We start from the raw sequence: 13,858 nt of genomic DNA, 5'->3' as shown, positions 1-13,858 counted from the left end.
CTCCAGATTTGTGGACCTGAGACCTTTGATGCAGCCCTCTATCTGCCGAGGTACACACAGCTGCCAGGTGAGGGTTGGGGGTTCTCCACGCCTGCTCTTGGTACCGGGGGTCAGCGCTGATTTACTTCGTTAGGTCCTCGGTCCTGGATTCTAAGCAGACTGGGCTGCCCTGAGCATGGCTGGGGTGTGTGGGTGAGTGTGCTTGTGGGGGGACTTCAGATCTAGATGCTGGGATAGGCAACTCCACCTTAGACAGCAGAGGCCCAGGGGGTCACCCCTGTAACTGAAAGGTGTGTGTGTGTGTGTGTGATGGTGGGGGGGCCAGGGTGCAGAATGTGCAGCCAAAGCCGAGAGAAAGGACGACAGAGAACAGCTTTCTCATTTACTGTGTGACCCTAGGGAAATCACTCAACCTCTCTGAGCCTGAGGAGACAGTATTAGCTACCTCAAGGGTTGTAGAGAAAAGGGCTGAACTGACGTGCCTCCTGTTTCTTTTTTTTTTTTTTCGGTACGCGGGCCTCTCACTGTTGTGGCCTCTCCCGTTGCGGAGCACAGGCTCCGGACGCGCAGGCTCAGCGGCCATGGCTCACGGGCCCAGCCGCTCCGCGGCACGTGGGATCCTCCCGGACCGGGGCGCGAACTCGCGTCCCCCGCATCGGCAGGCGGACTCTCAACCACTGCGCCACCAGGGAAGCCCCCTCCTGTTTCTGATGGAGGCAGTACATCACGGGCTCGAGAGTCTAGGAGAGTCTAACCTGCTAGATTCTGGAGTTAAAAACAAGTAGGGGGGCTTCCCTGGTGGCGCAGTGCTTGAGAGTCCGCCTGCCAATTCAGGGGACACGGGTTCGTGCCCCGGTCTGGGAAGACCCCACATGTCGCGGAGCGGCTGGGCCCGTGAGCCGTGGCCGCTGAGCCTGCGCGTCCGGAGCCTGTGCTCCGCGAAGGGAGAGGCCACAACAGAGAGAGGCCCGCAAAAACAAAAAACAAGTAGGGGAAATTCTCTTTTTCACCCTCCCTTTGCCTTTCCCTCTACTTTTCTACCTCTTTGAATTTGCATGGATTCACACAAAACATCCTGGAAGGATATGTAAGAAATTAACAACAGTGGTTCCCTGGAGTGTGGAGAATTTCAAGGTTGGGTGGGATAGAACCAGGCAGATGAGGGACTGGGGTGGCATGGCATGAGATGGAGGATGTCTGCTATTAGTTTATCTTTTTACATTTGTTGGTTTTTGAATCGTGTAAATATATTCCCAGTTAAAAATTAAATTAAAAAATTAAAAAAACAGGGACTTCCCTGGTGGCGCAGTGGTTGAGAGTCCGCCTGCCGATGCAGGGGACGCGGGTTCGTGCCCCAGTCCGGGAAGATCCCACGTGCCGCGGAGCGGCTGGGCCCGTGAGCCGTGGCCGCTGAGCCTGCGCGTCCGGAGCCTGTGCTCCGCAACGGGAGAGGCCACAACAGTGAGAGGCCCGCGTACCGAAAAAAAAAAAAAAAAAAAAAATTAAAAAAACAATGGGGGCGATTTGGCAATAGCAGCAAAATTATACACATTTACCCTTTGACCTAGCAATCTCATTTCTAAGAATCTATTCCAGAGTTATATGTGACAGTATGAAAAAATGTATGCACAAAACTATTCACTGCAGAAATGATTGTTATAGTAAAAGACTGGAAACAACCAAAATGTCATCACTAGGGAGCCGGCTGACTGAACAGCGGGAGATCCACACAGTGGAACACGATACAGATTTTTTAAAAAGGGACAAGGACTATCTCTATACACTCCTACAGAGAGATCTCCAGGATACAATGTAAATAAAAAAGCAAAATGGAGAAAGCATGTCGAGTACACTGTCGTTTATCTAAGAAGGCGACGATGCACATTTATACATGCATGCCTTTGTTTATGTTAAAGACATGGAAGGGAAAACCGAACCAAACCAACAAAGAAAAAGAAATCACTTCTCTTGGGAAGGAAGAGGACCAGAATTCAGGCTGATTTTTTTCTGAATTAACTTTGCTTTGTAGATTTAACTTTGGAACCATGTAAATATGCTACATAATTATAGAATAAAATTAAATAAAAAAATCAATCCCTAAAAATTGAAACGCAAATGAAACAAATGAACCTCACAGTGTATTGAATTGTAGCAAAATTACACAGAAAGAAACCATTCAGAGACTTTGTAGCACAGAAAGGGGGGGACTGTATCCCTGGTGGGATACAGCCCAAGAACTACAGATAATCTGAAACTATTTTCAGTAATCACAGTGTTGATACTGCTGTTCTGAAACTGTTGTGGGTATTTGTGGGATCCAGTAGGTGAGTAATTCTGTTGCTGTGGAAGAAACTAGATTTTCAGAATGGAGAAAAGAGAGACAAAAGACTAATGAGATTATTTTTTAAATGTTATTTAGAGCCCTGAAATTGAATTGGAAGTATGTGTTTTATCTTTAAAAAAAGTATTTCTGAGTTGTCCATTCACAGGGCCTCGAAACAACAACCAATGCTAGAACCAGCAGCACCCCTAGTGCCCAGATTTTGGTATCTAACTATCGTTAAAAGAAACAAGGGCTCCTTGATGACACAGCTGATCCCAGGCACAGGGCAGGAGAAGGAGCTAGCTTGGACCACCCTGTCATGCCAGATAGCAAGGAAGCTATCAAAGACTCCTGGGGCCACATCAAAAGGACTCACCAACTTGAAGAGGTGGGTGATGGGTCAATTTGGCATCAGTAAGAGTAATAATGGCAGTGGACCGAAACATATCAGACGTATTAAAAATCCTTAAGGATGTAATAATGTTAACAAAAACAGAACAAAAAGATGCCTCCCTCCGCTCCCATCCAAACTCATCTGTCACCTTAGAAGATGCTACGGAACCAATTCACTATTCTGAAAATTGTTAAGTCACGGAAAAGAACCGAGCATTTGCCATGCTTTTCCGAGATGAACTAAACCTTCAGGTAACCAAAAAGTTGTTAACGGAAAGATTCTTTTGGGGGGAAAGTATTTCAGCTCATAAATCAAGAAGAAACCATAATATCCAAGTACCCTCCTTTTGATCCTTGAATACATTTCATATCCTCAAGTACCGCTTATTGAGATACTAGAGCACACAAGGGTGGCCGACGGTCACCACGTCCTAGTAAGAGAGACAGGCAGACTCTGTGCCTTCTAATGAAACTGCACAGCACCATCTAGGAAGTCATATTCTGAAAAAAAAAAATCATCAAATCTGAATATGATCAAGCCTCTAGTTCTAAATTCCAATTTACTGCAAATATAGTGTTCGGAGGAATACATCAAATGACCTCACAGGGATGCAGTCAGCAAATCCAGGCTGTGGAAAACTGTATAGGACAAACGGCTACGTTTCTTTACTAAATAAATTAAAAGGAAGGGGGAGTGAGAGAGAGAAGCTGTAGATCAACCGAGACCTAGAAAACTGCAACCAATTGCAATCGTGTGGCTCTCATTTGGACCCCGAGGCAAATAAACCAACCAGTAAAAGAAATGACGCGGCAACTGGGGAAATTTGAACGCTGACTGGGTATCTGATGCTATAAAGGGGACTGTTGATATTTTAAGGCACCATAAGGAGAATGTGGTTATTGTGTTTAGGTTTTAAGTAGAGACGTTATCTATAATATTTCTCTGCAGAAATATTTATGGATGAAAGGATACAATACCTGGGATTTCCTTTCAAATATTCTAGGGGAGAAGCGGAGTGCTGGAAAATAGAGGGAACACATTGGACTGTGAGCTGGTAACTGTCGAAATCAGGGTGCATTATGGTTTTACCAAGTCATCTTAGTCTCCTCACTACTTTTGTAGATGTTTGAAATTGTTCACAGTTCAAAGGGGAAAAAAAGGTCCCTTCTCACTGGAAGGATGGAAGGGACAAACACTGCTTTTCTTTCCTCCCTGTGATACTGAAGGCCAAAGGAGCAAGAAACAAAATCCCCACTTGTGTCCATTTATACTTAGAAAAAAAATCAAGATATAGTTATTATTTTACAATTAAATCATACAACACTTTCTTTTTAATGCAAGACAAGGTGCAGGCTCTGGAGTTAGAAGCCAAGCTTTGCAGTTACTCTGACTGTGAACAAGTCACTTGCCCTCATGCCTCAGTTTCCTCCTCTGTAAAATGGGGTGATGATAACAAGCCTTCCTTCGTAGGGTTCTCATGCACCTTGCATGAGACAAGAATGTGAGGGAAGCCCAGGCATCCTGCCTGGCATGTAGAAAGTGCCCCATAAGCGTGAGCTCTTCTTACGCACCAGTTTCTATGCTCAAGCTATCTGGACAATTCATTTCTGCTGACTTTCTTGGAGCAGTTACGGGGTGCTGGGCACAGACTGCACCTGGGAATCAGGTGGGCTTCTGCAGCTTCCTCTGGCTCTGGGTCATAATGGGTCATTGCCCTAACTGTCCCGGCCACTAAGCTGGTCTCCTTGGCCCTCTGGGAGCCATTTGCCTTAGAGGTTTGCAGCCTAGGCCTCCCCAAAGTGGAAGGAAACTTAGAATCGGCAGCAAGAAGCTAATTGTTCCCAGCTCAGCTCCTCTGCATGATGCGAGGACAGCCTTCCCTCCGCTGCCTCCCCCCAGAGTCCCAATTAGGAGGTTTCTCCAGCCAGTCGGCGCTACCAGCAAGCAGCTGCAGCCCTGGTCCAGGAGGGCCCCGCTCGGCCTCGGTGATGCACTTTCCTGGAAACGAGACGGCTGCCGCTGGGGTGTATCGGGATCTGGACCCTCCCTCCTTTACTTGAAACACCAGCAGAAAATTCTCTTGGTGATTTAATCTCAGCCCCTTCCTGTCCAGCCATCCCCACCTTGCAGCAACAAAGGCTAAGGCTGCCAGTCCTAGAAATGGTCCTTGTCGTCGCACACGGGTGGTGTGGGAATCTTCTGGAAGTATCTGCGGTCACCTCGAGGCCACCAGAGCCCGCGGTCCTCTGCCCTTCATGGCTGGCTTCCTGGTGACATGCCTCTCACATCTGGAGGGAGCCCACTGCCTCCTCCCACCGGCCCCACTCAGCTGGGGCGAAGCTGTAAAACACAGCGTGGACCACACACTCCGTAATCTGCCATCTCCCATCCTCTTAGGGAAGGTCAGCTCCGTGCTCCTCGTGGGGTGAGAGGAGAGACCCAGGAGTGGCTGCCAGAAGGGGATGGTTGAGAAGTCCCGACTTGCGGCACAGTTCCAATTATAGCAAATTTACTACCATCACCATCACCACCACTACTAGTGCTTTTTGTTATGGCTGAATTGTTTCTCCTCCAATTTTTATGTGGAAGCCCTAACCCCCAGGACCTCAGAATGTGACTGTGTTTGGAGATAGCCTTTAAAGAGGTAATTAAGTTAAAATGAGGTCCTTAGCGTGGGCCCTCATCCAATCGAACTGGTGTCCTTTTAAGAAGCGGAAATCTGGGGCTTCCCTGGTGGCGCAGTGGTTGAGAGTCCGCCTGCCGGTGCAGGGGACGCGGGTTCGTGCCCCGGTCCGGGAAGATCCCACGTGCCGCGAAGCGGCTGGGCCCGTGAGCTGTGGCCTCTGAGCCTGCGCGTCCGGAGCCTGTGCTCCGCAACGGGAGAGGCCGCGACAGTGAGAGGCCCGCGTAGCACAAAAAAAAAAAAAAAAAAAAAAAAAAGAAGCAGAAATCTGGACACAGACACACAGAACAAAAACGCGTGAGGACACAGAGAAGGCGACCGTCTACATGCCAAGAAGAGACGCCTCAAAAGGAACCAGCCCTATCAACACCTTGATCTTGGACTTCTGGCCCCCAGAACTGTGAGGAAATACATTTCTGCTGTTTAAGCCGTCCGGTCTGTGATACTTCGTGAGGGCAGCCTCAGCAACGAACCCGTTTCTACTACTGTTGCTACCGTTTCCTGAATGCTTGTTAAGTGCTTGTCATTCCACTCAAAAAATTACAAATATTCTCATTTAATCCTCATGCAATCCTAAGGGACAGAAATTATCATCATCTTCGTGTGCAAATGAGGAAACAGGATGTCTCCCGGTTCCCCAGCAGCCAGAACAGTGCCTATGGTTGGGCTCAATAAACACTTATTGAAGGAAGGATGCTCAGACCACGGTTTATAGGACTTGTCCAGGGACCTGGCCAGAGGCAGAGCCAGGACTTTAATCTACGCTCTCTGAGTCCTAGCACTGCCCTCAAACACACTCTGTAGGGTCAAGTACGGTCCGAGGACAAATGACCCTGCAGAGTGCCCATTAGCCCATGGCTTGGGGGTAAGAAGTACGTTCTGGATTTTTCTGATGGGGCCATGGCTGTGTGGGGATCCTGAGCCTGAAGCAAACCTGGTTTTGCTTATCAGGCAGGCTCACTGGGACTGACTGCTGCCTGTCTGTGAGCGTCCGCACTCCCCCCGGCCTGGACGTGGACCTGCGGAGAGCCCGCATGCCCCTTGCCTTGATCACGTGTCCTCTGCTTGGCTTGAACGAGTGATTTTCAGAGACAGGGCGGGGACTCCCTCCTCCCCGTCCCTCGCCTTCTCCCTGCCTCGGCGGCCTGCGTCCTCCTCCCGAGAATCTCCAGGCTCTCTCGCTGGGAAAGGAGAGGCCTTACGTACCTTGTAGCCCTGGTTGATGCCGTTGATGAACTGGGGGCTGGGGGCAGTCCAGGTGAAGCGGATGGTCGTGGAGTTGGTGGCTTCTGCGTGCACGTTGCCCGGAGGGACGGTGGGGACTGGAGGAGAGAGCAGAGAGGTAGGGGTGTGTGTGGAGGGGGCACAGTCTGTCTGGCCCGGTTAAGCAGAGAAAACACATGAGGTCTGCAGACGCGGCTTCACGCCCCTCCCCCCAGCTCCTCCCCTGCTGCCATGGAGACTTCAGATGCCCTCTTTCTGCAGGTTCGTTTGGGCTTAATCAGACCGGTCTGGCCCATTTCACAGGGTCCCCACAAATAAAAGTGAGGCATCTGAAAATGCTCAGGGGGGTTTTTTAGGTACAACGCTAAATGTAAGCTGTTTCGTGATCCAGTTGATGGGAAACTTTGCAGAAGGTCCCCGTGTACCCCCGAAGCCTCTGCCTTCATCACACCCACCCCAACCTCTTCACCTTTCCCCCCGTCCTCCCACCCTACGGGGTAGCTGGGCGCAGCACGCGACAGCCTGGGACTGGATAAAACGGGTGACATGGTCGAGGCAGTCGGGACTGGATAGTCAGGACCCATCAGGCAAGGAGAGGGGGAAGTGCCAGCTCCTCCAGGGCCGCCGTCCCCGCCCACCTCCCTGCAGCGTCCACTCGGTGACTTTGCTGCTGTAGACGCCCAGGCCGGCGCTGTTGTAGGCGGCCACCTCGATCTCGTAGTTGGTCCAGATGATGAGGTCCTCCAGCAGCAGGTTGTTGATGTCAGCGTCCGTGATGTTCTTAAACTGGTACCCAACAGGCAGCCCGGCCAGGCAGTACCTGAGGGGAGAAAGCCAGGATGCCATGGAGCGGAGTCAGCCTGCTTGTCCTCCGGCCCAGGAAGCTGTCTGTGACGGTGGAAACCCACATCCGTGCCATCCAGCATGGGACCTGCTGGCACCCGTGGCTGCTGGGCACCTGAAACGTGCTTGATGTAACAGAGGAACTACGCTTGTCACTCGATTTACTTTTTAAAATTAATTTAAATGGCTGCAAGTGACCAGCGGCTACCCCACGGGATAACACGAGTCCAGGGGATGTGTCTGGACTCCTCTTTTTGACGGGGCAGGAGGACATTGGTAGGATGGCTAGCCAGGGATGCTGAGAGTTCCTGGGAAGATCTCACTAGTCTAGCATTGAGGGGTCGCTGATGAGAGAGCGGTCTCCAAAGGTTGGGCTCATTTTCTTTCTCCTTCTAGGAGAATGGCTCCTTCTTTTGACAGCCATTCACTGAGGTGGAAAGAAAAAAACCTGAGGCTACATACTCTACCAGGTTCCACCTTGCACTGGACAAAAGAATGCAGGGTAAGGAAGAAGTGGGATATGTACAGGCAAATTCTGGAGGATGGATAGCTCATAGGAGATCAACAATGTACACATACTTTAGCGTCGAACTATTGGGAAATCAGAGGCCCCAAATTATTTTGATGCTTCACAAAACCCCACAGCAGCGGTTCTCAAACACTTAGTGTGCATTAAAGACACCTGAAAAGCCAGTTGAAACCCAGATTGCTGGGCTTACCCCAAAGTTTCTCATTCCGTACGTCAGGGGTGGGACTTGAGAATTTGCATTCCTATCAAGTTATCAAGTGATAGGCTGATGTTGCTGGTCCAGGGACCACACTTTGAGAACCACTGCCTTTAGGATTCACCAAAAAGCCCACGATGAAATGAACCGACAATGGAGCAGCCAACCCAACAGTAACTTCTTCCAAACTTTGGGAATTCCAGTGCTGTGAGTTACGCGTTCAGGAAAGAGACGTGAAGTTGCCCGGCATCTTGCAACCAGCCAGAGTTCAGAACATTGACACAAGTTCTCAGAAGTTTCAAGTAACAGGCTGATTTCCTTTTATGAATACCAAATTTTAGTAACAACTTAATAATACACTTTCAGGTTACCAGTAAAGCACCCACAGTCAAATGTAAAAAATAAAAGGCTATATAACTGGGCTTCATCTGGCAATGGGGACCAAAGACAGGACTTCCACTTTTTAACCAGTTCTTGGCCTAGTAATTTGTCCACTCATTGTCTGTCGTGGGGAAATCTGGCCTGCTAGAATATTCTTGGTTTCCCAGATGGTTGGTCCCCTGGATAGTTATGTGTCTCCGTGTAGCCCTATTCCTATGTAGCCCTGACATCTGGCAGACTTGCCATCCATACAGCCTTAAGGAGGCTACATTGTATCTCCTCTCTCACCATTCCTATTGGTTTCCAAGGCTCTCACTGCTGGAAGTTCTTCTAGATGTCTAACTTCAATCCTTCCTACTGTAGTGTAGGCATTTCTTGTTGTCTGGTCCTTGTTGATGAAGAAGGACCTGCCATGAATCTGCTCTGTTTTGCAATCCACTCCCTGACCCTCCCTCATCTCTCTCCCCTTGAGTCTGGGCGGCCCCTCCTTTCCCTGGTGCGGACGCCTACCTGATGACGTAGCCCTTAAGGACGCCATTCTGGTGGCTCTCGGGAGGTGGCTGCCACTGGATCATGATGGACTGGTTGGTCCGGCCGCTGGCGATGACATTCTGGGGAGGGGCCGTGGGGGGCTCCTCAGGAAGGGAGACCCTGGATAGGAAAACACCAAGAATGGGCAGGGCTTTTCACTCTTAGTCTCCACGGTAAATACAGGGGTTTAATGGGATATGAAGAGGTCCCACCCTGCTCTGTCCCTGCATGACTCTGCACAACTGCTGTGTGCTTTTGGGCTAGTCACTTAACCTCTCTGACCTTGCTTCTTTATCTGTAAAAGCAGTAGCATAAATTCCACTTGCCTGCTTTATGAGTGGTTGAAGCTCGAATGATACAATGTATATGGAAGTCTTTTTAAAACACTGTAAAGCACCAGATATGTGTATTTTCTGTGCGGTTGAGGGACACAGGCCTTGTTTTCCCAGTTGTCAAAGAAGCTGCTCTCGGGGTTGATGAGGTCATGAGTGTTCAAGTATTTTAGAAGCAGGAGTGTCAAATACTCACCTCCCAGTTACCAGCTGGTGGTGAGCTTGAACCGGGCTTCCTTTACGAACCAGCTGAGCCCAGGCAGGGGTGGGGCAGGCCGGGTAGGGGTGGCGTGTTGTGTGCGTGAGAGTTTGAGCATCCTCCCCACCCCCCAAAGCCCACTGCTACTGCATTTCTTTCTCTGGCATGGCCAGGGGACACAGCATTACACTTCTGTATTTTTCACATAACTGACACGCATCCATTAACAACAAAAGTTGATTATTTTTGATGGATGTCTTTCCCGTTTTGTTTATGTTTTTGTTTCCGGATGGATAGCTTTTCTAAAACATCCTGCACCCTCCCATGGCTTTGTAAAGCCTAAAGTGAGGGTAATATAACCTTTTTCTTGCTGACTCAGGACGATTCATTAGGAAGATGAATCAGCATTACACAGGGAGGCCCGAAGGGGACTGGAGAAGTTATAGGATGGTTTCCCTACACTTCGAGGCCTCTTGTTATTGGGATTTCGTAGCTCTGAAGGATTGGGGCTATGTCCATTTTTTTCCCCTGCACCACCTCTCGTGGTCCAAACATGGCCTGGCACATAGTAGGTGCTCAGTAAACTGTGAATGAATAAATTCTCCTATAACCGCTCTCCATGCCAGGCTGTTAGCTGTCACTTCCCCCTCCTGTTAGTGTCGCAGCCCCTGTGGCATCCCCCTAGTAAAAGCCAGAGGGATTCAACCTTATTGGAACTGTGGGGAAACCACAATGATTGATTTAACCCAGTGGGGGGTCTGTGTACACACCAAAGGGCATTTTTTTTTTTTTTTTGCGGTACACGGGTCTCTCACTGCTGTGGCCTCTCCCATTGCGGAGCACAGGCTCCGGACGCGCAGGCTCAGCGGCCATGGCTCACGTGCCCAGCCGCTGCGCGGCATGTGGGATCTTCCCGGACCGGGGCACGAACCCACGTTCCCTGCATCGGCAGGCAGACTCTCAACCACTGCGCCACCAGGGAAGCCCCAAAGAGCATCTTTTAAAGAGCAAAGTAGATTCTTGGCTCCCTTAGCAAGTACTGTTTGCTATTTCTATTTGCTATTATTTCTGGGCTCTCAATTCTGTTCCATTGGTCTATGTGTCTATTTGTGTTTTTTTTGGTTGCACCACGCAGCTTGCAGGATCTCAGTTCACCAACCAGGGATTGAAACCTGGCCACAGCAATGAAAGTGCTGAGTCCTAACCACTGGACTGCCAGGGAATTCCCTATGTGTCTATTTTTTTTTTTTTTTTTTTTGCGGTACTTGGGCCTCTCACTGTTGTGGCCTCTCCCGTTGCGGAGCACAGGCTCCGGACGCGCAGGCTCAGCGGCCACGGCTCACGGGCCCAGCCGCTCCGCGGCATGTGGGATCTTCCCGGACCGGGGCACGAACCCGCGTCTCCTGCATCGGCAGGCGGACTCTCAACCACTGCGCCACCAGGGAAGCCCCCTATGTGTCTATTTTTATGAGTAGCATACTGTTTTGGTTACTATAACTTTATAGTATAGTTGGGAATCAGGAAGTGTGGTGCCTCTGGCTTTGTTCTTTGTTCTCAGGATTGCTTTGGCTATTGAGGTCTTTTGTGGCTCTATACAAATTTTAGAATTGTTTTTTACCGTTTCTGTGAAAAATGCCATTGGGATTGTGATAGGGTTTGCATCGAATCAATGGATGGCTTTGGGCGATATGGACACTTTAACAATATTAACTTTTCTCAATGGGAAAAGGACAGTCTCTTCAATAAATTATGCTGGGAAAACTGGATAACCATATGCAGAAAAAGGTAATTGGACCTCTATTTTACACCACTCCCAAAAATGAACTCGAAATGGATTAAAGACAAACTTAAGACCTGAAACTATAAAACTCCTAGAAGAAAACATAGGAGAAAAGCTCCTTGATGTTGGTCTTGGCAGTAATTTCCTGGATATGACACCAAGAGGACAAGCAACAAAAGCCAAAGTAAATGAAAGTGGGGCTATTTCAAACGAAAAAGCTTCTGCACAGAAAAAGAAACAACAAAATGAAAAGGCAGCATTATGGAATGGGAGAAAATGTCTGCAAACCATCTATCTGATAAGGGGTTAATATCCAAAATATATAAACTCATACAACTCAACAGCAAAAAACTAAATAATCTGGTCAAAAAATGGGCAAATGGGCTGCATAGACATTTTTCCAAAAAAGACATAAAAATGGCGAACAGGTCAATGAAAAGGTGCTGAATGTCACCAACCATCAGGGAACTGCAAATCAAAACCACAGTGAGATACTACCTTACACCCATCAGAATGGCTGTTATCAAAAAGACAACAAATAACGAGTGTTGGTGAGGAAGTGGAGAAAAGGGACGGACCCTTCACGCACTGTTGGTGGGCGTAAAAATTGGTATAGGGACTATGGGAAACAGTATGGAGGGCCCCCCCCCAAATTGAAAACACAACTACCATGTGATCCAGCTACCCCACTTCTGGGTATATATCCACCCCAAAGAAATGAAAACAGGATCTCGAAGACATATCTGCACCCCCATGTTCATGGCAGGATTATTCACAATAGCCAAGATATGGAAACTCCCTAAGTGTCCGTCAACAGATAAATGGATAAAGAAGATGTAACATAGCTATACAATGAAATATTTTCCAGCCATGAGACAGAAAGAAATTCTGCCATTTGCAAAAACACGGATGGACCAGCAGGGTATTATGCTAAGTGAAATAAGTCAGACAGAGAAAGACAGATACTGTAGATCTCACCTATGTGTGCAATCTAAAGGAGCTGAACTCAGAGAAACAGAGGAGGTGGGGGGCTGGGGAAGATGTTAGTCAAAAGGCATAAATTTCCAGTTATAAGAATAACAAGTTCTGGTGATGGAATATACAGCATGGTGATTATAGCTAAGAATACTGTATTATATACTTGAAGGTTACTAAGAAAGGAGATCTCACCACAAAAAGAAACGGTAATTATGGGACAGGATGGAGGTGTCAGCTAACACCATGGAGGTAATCATTTTGCCATATAGGAGTCAAATCAACGCATTGGGGCTTCCCTGGTGGTGCAGCGGTTGGGAGTCCGCCTGCCGATGCAGGGGACACGGGTTCGTGCCCCGGTCCGGGAAGATCCCACGTGCCGTGGAGCGGCTGGGCCCGTGAGCCATGGCCGCTGAGCCTGCGCGTCCGGAGCCTGTGCTCCGCAACGGGAGAAGCCGCGACAGTGAGAGGCCCGCCTACTGCAAAAAAAAAAAAAAATCAACGCACTGTACACCTTAAACTTATATAATGTTACATGTCAACGATATCTCAATAAATCTGGAAAAAATAAAAATACACGTGAAAAAATAAAGAGCAAAGCACACAGCTTTGGGGCATGGGATTGGTGTCATTATCATTCTGACCTGATGTCTTCTTTCTCACTAGAGGAGGCTGCTTGTTCTATGGGGGTCTAGGTGGCTAGAACGCGCCTCCTACACAAGTGGGTATTAAAACTCATGAACTGCTGTTTTTATTAAACTTTCATCATTTTTAAAAAAGCTTCATTGGAGGCTTCGTGGGGTCTGGCACCATGCAAGGCATTGCATACAGAGATCCGTGTAGATCCTAGATGTCTCTGGAAATTCACGTGCGTTTAACGATGACGGCAACCCATGGGGATGTAGAGCAGAATGGGGTTAAGTCTTGGAACTCGCGTGGCCCACAGCAGAAGGACCACTCAACTGGGTTAGTGAGCTGAGCCCCTGACAGACACCCACCCTGCTCCCCTCACCTCTCTGTGTCCTTGCTGAACTGTCCTTTCCCCACGTCGTTGACGGCACAAAGACGGAACTGGTAGGAACGTGCGGGAACCAAGCCCTTGACCATCACCGAGGTGGCCTCGGGGTCCACGCTGGCCAGGAGCACCGTCCAGGGGGCATCTACAGGGACAGAGGGTGGAGGCTGAGGTAGGCATCCTGGGGGCGCACACTTCTTCCCCCTGCATTCCCAGCAGGGGTCCAGCCTCCTTTGGGCTGGCAGGGTAATACCTCCCCAGCTTGGTCCAGTAGAGGCTGGTCACGTCATTTTTCTGGGTCCCCTTAGCCCACATGTCCCAGGAGTTTGGGGGGTCCTGGGGAGGGAGCAAGGGCTCATGGGAACTCAGTGGCGTTTGTCTTTTCTATCTTTTTTGTTTTTTTCTCAAATTGGTGAGCTCTAGAAAACTATTTGAAACACCACTCAAATTATG

The 13,858-nt window shown here is 49.0% G+C and overlaps 1 protein-coding gene across 1 annotated transcript in view; it reads right to left on the bottom strand.

Moving 5' to 3' along the window:
• Window positions 1–13,858, bottom strand: part of SDK2 (sidekick cell adhesion molecule 2) — a 262,181-nt gene that overhangs the window by 57,696 nt on the left and 190,627 nt on the right. Inside the window, exons 15-18 of the mRNA XM_059049005.2 lie at window positions 13,403–13,550; window positions 9,084–9,224; window positions 7,263–7,444; window positions 6,607–6,722 (exon numbers count right to left, since the gene is read on the bottom strand). Of these exons, the coding sequence (XP_058904988.1) occupies window positions 6,607–6,722; window positions 7,263–7,444; window positions 9,084–9,224; window positions 13,403–13,550 (587 nt within the window). The remainder of the gene's footprint in view (window positions 1–6,606; window positions 6,723–7,262; window positions 7,445–9,083; window positions 9,225–13,402; window positions 13,551–13,858) is intronic.

This window comes from Kogia breviceps, chromosome 19 (assembly GCF_026419965.1).
Source record: "Kogia breviceps isolate mKogBre1 chromosome 19, mKogBre1 haplotype 1, whole genome shotgun sequence".
NCBI classification, from domain to species: domain Eukaryota; kingdom Metazoa; phylum Chordata; class Mammalia; order Artiodactyla; family Physeteridae; genus Kogia; species Kogia breviceps.
This window is presented reverse-complemented; position numbering and strand designations above follow the sequence as displayed.